This window comes from Hydra viridissima, unplaced genomic scaffold (assembly GCF_058129835.1).
Source record: "Hydra viridissima isolate aposymbiotic clone 2 unplaced genomic scaffold, HvirCarnegie_v1 scaffold_7, whole genome shotgun sequence".
In the NCBI taxonomy this organism is placed as follows: Eukaryota; Metazoa; Cnidaria; class Hydrozoa; order Anthoathecata; family Hydridae; genus Hydra; species Hydra viridissima.
In genome coordinates, this window is record NW_028324306.1 from 15,577,444 (window position 1) to 15,582,604 (window position 5,161).

Consider the following 5,161-nt stretch of genomic DNA (forward strand, 5'->3'; position numbering starts at 1 on the left):
ATTGCTTGCGAAAAAAAGAATTATTTTTAGAAGAGGGAATTGAAATAAGAATTTCTGAAAATGTTTTGTAATGATGTCGTTTGAACAATGTTGTCTCAACAGCATGTAAAAAAAAAATTATTTTAACAATATGTTTTTTATTGTTTTACGTCGTAACCTCTTCATATTTTCAATACGTATGGTGAAATGCTCTTTGCCTATATTCCACCAATCAACGTTGCTTTTTTAAAAACTGTTTTATTTCGCAGATCTCAATTCAGAAATAGCAGCATACTAAAAAGCCCGTAACCGAAACAAATAACAAAGAAAATAGAAACTAGTAAATTTTTTGGTTAAGATTCCAATTTTCAATGAAAATTTCATTCTAAAATAATGAAATTATTAAGAGTTGGTAATCAGTTATTATAACAGAACTTATGTAAGCGCTGCAATGTGTTCATTCTAATTTAATATGCTTCCCATTGTTGTTATTTTAAATTACAATCAGAATATAATTCCGTTCAAAAGAAACATCTCAAAAGAATTTTGTGGAATGATTTATTTAAGAACAAACAAGCAATCAATATAAACGGTTTGAGGTTTTTTTGCGTTGAAGAAATAAATGTAAGTAAAAACACAATTTTTATTTCAACAATATTTTCGACAGCGTATTATCCATATTGAGTTTTTATCGCATTTACTTTAATACTTGATCATCTAGAATATTTTATTTGCTATTTTTATTCTAGTAGCAAGATGAAGAAACTAGTTGTGGCTGCCGTATTAACTCTATTAATGTCATGGGAAAGTATGTATTTCTATGTATATATATGGCATGTTTGATATATATGTTACATGTAAATGACTCGAATACGTATAGACTATACGTATATTACTCATACTAAGTATATATTTACAATATATGCGTGTATAAATTATACAAAGGGTTTTTTTTATATTTGAGCTTTGATCTGTTAGCAACCTAATGAAGAAAAATCGTCTTTTAATAACAAAAGATTAAAACCTATATATAATATAAATTTAACCAACACTATATTATAATAAATTTAACCAACACTCAATAAAAAAAAAATCCAAAAAGCCATTTAAATCACTTTTTGAGCTGATTTTGAGAGGTTTCTTATTTTGATTTAAAATGACCGTATCGAAGAGTAACTTCGTCAGGTGGAATCAATATATATCTGAAAAATTTCTAGGAGGATGCTATCAAATATTTCAAACAAATAATAAAATATCTCATAAAACTGAAATAAGTAATTAAATAGCCTACATCGATGTTTATCCTTGCATGTATCAACTGTTTGAACTATTTGTTTCCGTATTGGACAACACTCGGCTAAAGGTAGATGATGTCACTGTTGATGTCACCGGTGATAATGTTACCGATGATGTCATCGGTGTTGACGTCACCGTATTGGGTGACATTTGACTAAAGGTAGCATTTAGGTACAATAATGATCTTAAATTTGATCATTTAATCTAAGAAATAAGTTTCAAAATTTGCACTAACATTTGTATAAACTCTCTTTTATTTTTGTAAATAGTTATCTGTGCTCCGATAACACAGCAAAACAGAAGTGGCTCAGAAGTAGAGGAAAAATGGCAAAATGGCAATAATGGAAGTGCCTTGCCTGAAAATACATTAGATAAGACGGAAGCTAAAGGCGCGTACTTAAATATGAAAGACTCTTTAGAAGACATCGATGAAGAGGATTTACCGGAGGGTGATGAGTTATCAATGTATAAAAAAGAAGAAGAGGAAGAGGAAGAGGAAGATGAAGAAGAAAAAGATACCGAAAACTCTGAATTTAGAGAAGACGAAGAAAGCGACACTGACGACTTAAGCATATATGATAGTTTAAAAGAGCTCAAAGATAATAATGAAGATGATGAAGCAGATGAAGAGGACGATGATTAAAACTACAAATATATATTTTTATAGTTTGCCTGTATTAAAAAATCAAAAATAACTTTCTGGTGTATCTTTTTTAGGTGACTCAATAGATTATTTCCGGAATTGTAAGGGGTTTGTTTTTAGAACGGCATGTTTATTTTCAGGCCAGTTTTTTTGTTTTGGGTTTTCAGATATTTTGATTCTATTACTTTAACATCCGTTTTGAAAATATTTAAAACAATGTTGGAGATTTTTATGCGGCTTTATGTTTAAAAATATCCACTTTTTTTTTCTTCATACAAACTACTGTGTTTTTAAAACCAAAAGATAAGTGAAGGCAAATAAAAATAACAAGGATTAATTGGAATAATAAAATTTTCAACCTACATCTAACTTCAAAAACCTTTTTCACGTTTAAAGCCACAACGAAGTTCAAGAGAACGACAAATTTCCAATCAGTTATTAGAAAGAATATTCAACTTTTAAAAGTAAATTCTCCTAAAATTAATCAAATAACATTTTACCAAAAAAACATACCAAAAAATTTAACACCTTTTTTATTAATTGATGAGATTAACAACACATAAAAATATCATTGGATTAGAATATACTATATGTTAATATAATTGTAATATAATAAAATAGAAATATATGATCAATTAAATGATTCTTATGAAAAAGATGTTTAAATGTTTTTTATGCAATTCCCATTTTAAGAACTATGGAACTGCGGTGGTAGCAGTGTCTTTCTCTTTGAGGGTAAAGAAAGTCAATATACTTTTTGTCTTAACTGTTTCAGAAATCTTTGGAGTCTTCTAACAAACAGCATTTCTTAGGTGTAGATCTTACAGATTTACTTAGAATTATTCTGGAACAACAGTCTATTCTTTTTTATATCTACCGTTTTATTATAATTTTTACCTTACGTCATGAAAAGGATAAAAAGATTCTTAACCTTTTTTTAAACAGCAGAGATAAATCTTATGAATTGGAAAAAACCTCGTACCTAAGTAGATAGCACTTTAGAGTTGGTAAAAGTTCTGTGAATTATTCTTATTTTGATTCGGTTATAAAATCATTATTTAAATGAACTTCTAGTAATTCTTTTTTCAATGAGCCAAATAAAAGTGCTCTTCTGGAAATAGACTGATGATAGGAATAATAATAAAGGTTTTTCAAATCTGTCAATCGCACCAATCCCATTTAATCAAGGAGAAAAAATTGATTTGATCAGGGGCTGAAGCCTTCGAAAGAAATCAGAGTTCTGACTCTTTGCTTCAAAAATTAAAAGAAATATACGACTCATACAAGCAATCTATGTAAAAGATTAACTTCTAAGACCATATCTGATTAAACGGGATTTAACAAATGATTCATTTTTTGCTAAGATAATAAGAAGATATTTCATTTGTTATTGGTTGAGATATTAAAGATACTCTGCGTAATTGAATTAAAATGAAAGATCTGTTAACTATCGCAAAATATTTCTTAACAATTAACACTTCAATTAACGCAGAAGATAGTAATCTCCTCTAAATGTTAAGTTGAGCTTTATGAAGCTATTCATAAGAGCACTGGATGATGATGACTGCTAGCATATTTTGGTTCTTTCCTGGTCTATGGATGAAAATGGCGGGTATTTTAATGTTCTCCAACTCGGACAGCTTACATAAAACTAGAACCTTTCTAACTTCATGAATGCTTCATGAGTGATTCAGCTGTATGGTTTGTATTCGTTGAACGCTGTTAAGTTAGCATAATTGCTCTATAATTGAGAATAACTTTCTGAATTGATTCCGACGCCTTGTTACAAGTATCTATCTGAATTTCTTTTACAGATACTTGAACAGACTTCCTAATAATTTGGATCGTAAAGTGATGAGTCGACTGAGTCGCTATACCAGGGTATGAAGGAAAAATAACAGGGTGGCTTACACGAAAAAGCTCACCTAAAGGAAAAAGCATAAGCATTGGGTAAAATGCATATACCATAGATCTTGCATAACAAATTACGTCCGCATAATTCATTTCACACACTGCAAAAATTTTATTTTCAAGATTTTAAACTTATGGTCTTGTCCTTCTCATATTCAAAGTTTGTTCTAATCTCTTTCTCTACCATTTTTTAATACTTTTTTCTAATCTTATTAAAATTTTGCTCTAATTTTGTACTAATTTTGTTCAGCTTTTGTTCCAATCTTTTTGTAATCTTTTTCTAATCTTGTTCTGTTACAATATGTTCAAAGTTATCTTATACCAATGCACTGATCCTACATAAGAGTAATTTATTAACTATATTAAACATTTTGAAGGGCTTTATAAAGATTTAAAAACTCGGTATAAAGATCTATTGGAAAACGAAAAAAAAAAAGGTTTATAGATTTTGCAAATTCCGACAATCACGTGTAATGATTTGTTTGAGATTAATTCAATTTATTTGATATAACATTTCGTTTGTCTTCATTTTACAAATTCACAAAAATAGTAACAAAGGCTAATGAAATTTCATTGTATAAAATCTTTTGTGTATCACCTGATATAGATAAAGGTCTGCTTCTCGAAACAAACAGTGCAATTATTTTTCTTTTTAGCTAAATGATACGAGACGAAGCCAGACAGTTGAATTAGTTTTATCTTTTTTAACTGCGTGACTATGCAATTAAAATTGATTTAAACAAAAAAAAAAAAAAGAAAGAGAGAGACCAGTCTCATAATAATTTATATTGAAAGTATTTTTCGGAATATAGTTTATAATGATGTATTTTTCAGAATGGTTTACTAAAGGAATAAAGTATAATTTGTAATAAAAATACGCATCTAATATGAAAATACACAGCTAATATGAAAATACATATCTAAAATAAAAGCAAATAATTTAAACTGTTATAATTTCACAGCTCATTCACAATAATTATAAATTATTCCAGAAAAAAAACTTCAAACTATCTTAACAAAGCTAAAATAGTTTACAAAAATTTTGGTGGAAATGATGTTTAACGATTGTTGTGAATGACGTAATCCATAACTAGTGAAATCAATAAGCAATCCTAATCCTTATTATGGACGGACGAAAATCACGATAACAGCAAAGCAACAAAAGTCCAATTCTTATTAAAAGTTCTTGATAAAAATGTGGCATTTTGTTGCTGTGGTTTTTTTAGTTTTCTTTTTCTTTTTTTTACCGTGATTTTCGTCTGCCTCTACTCATTATAGTTGTTTTAGTGTTAAGAAACTAGTTTTAAAATTTTAAATCTTTGTAATTTTATT

General features: G+C 28.3%; 1 protein-coding gene across 1 annotated transcript; it reads left to right on the forward strand.

The window, feature by feature from the left end:
* Positions 1 to 467: 467 nt before the first annotated feature.
* LOC145184740 (uncharacterized) lies at positions 468 to 2,017 on the forward strand. The gene is made up of 3 exons (XM_090094180.1): positions 468 to 603; positions 729 to 787; positions 1,545 to 2,017. The coding sequence occupies exons 2-3, from the start codon at positions 736 to 738 to the stop codon at positions 1,916 to 1,918; spliced, it is 426 nt and encodes a 141-aa protein (XP_089950306.1). The 5' UTR covers positions 468 to 603; positions 729 to 735; the 3' UTR covers positions 1,919 to 2,017.
* Positions 2,018 to 5,161: the final 3,144 nt, after the last annotated feature.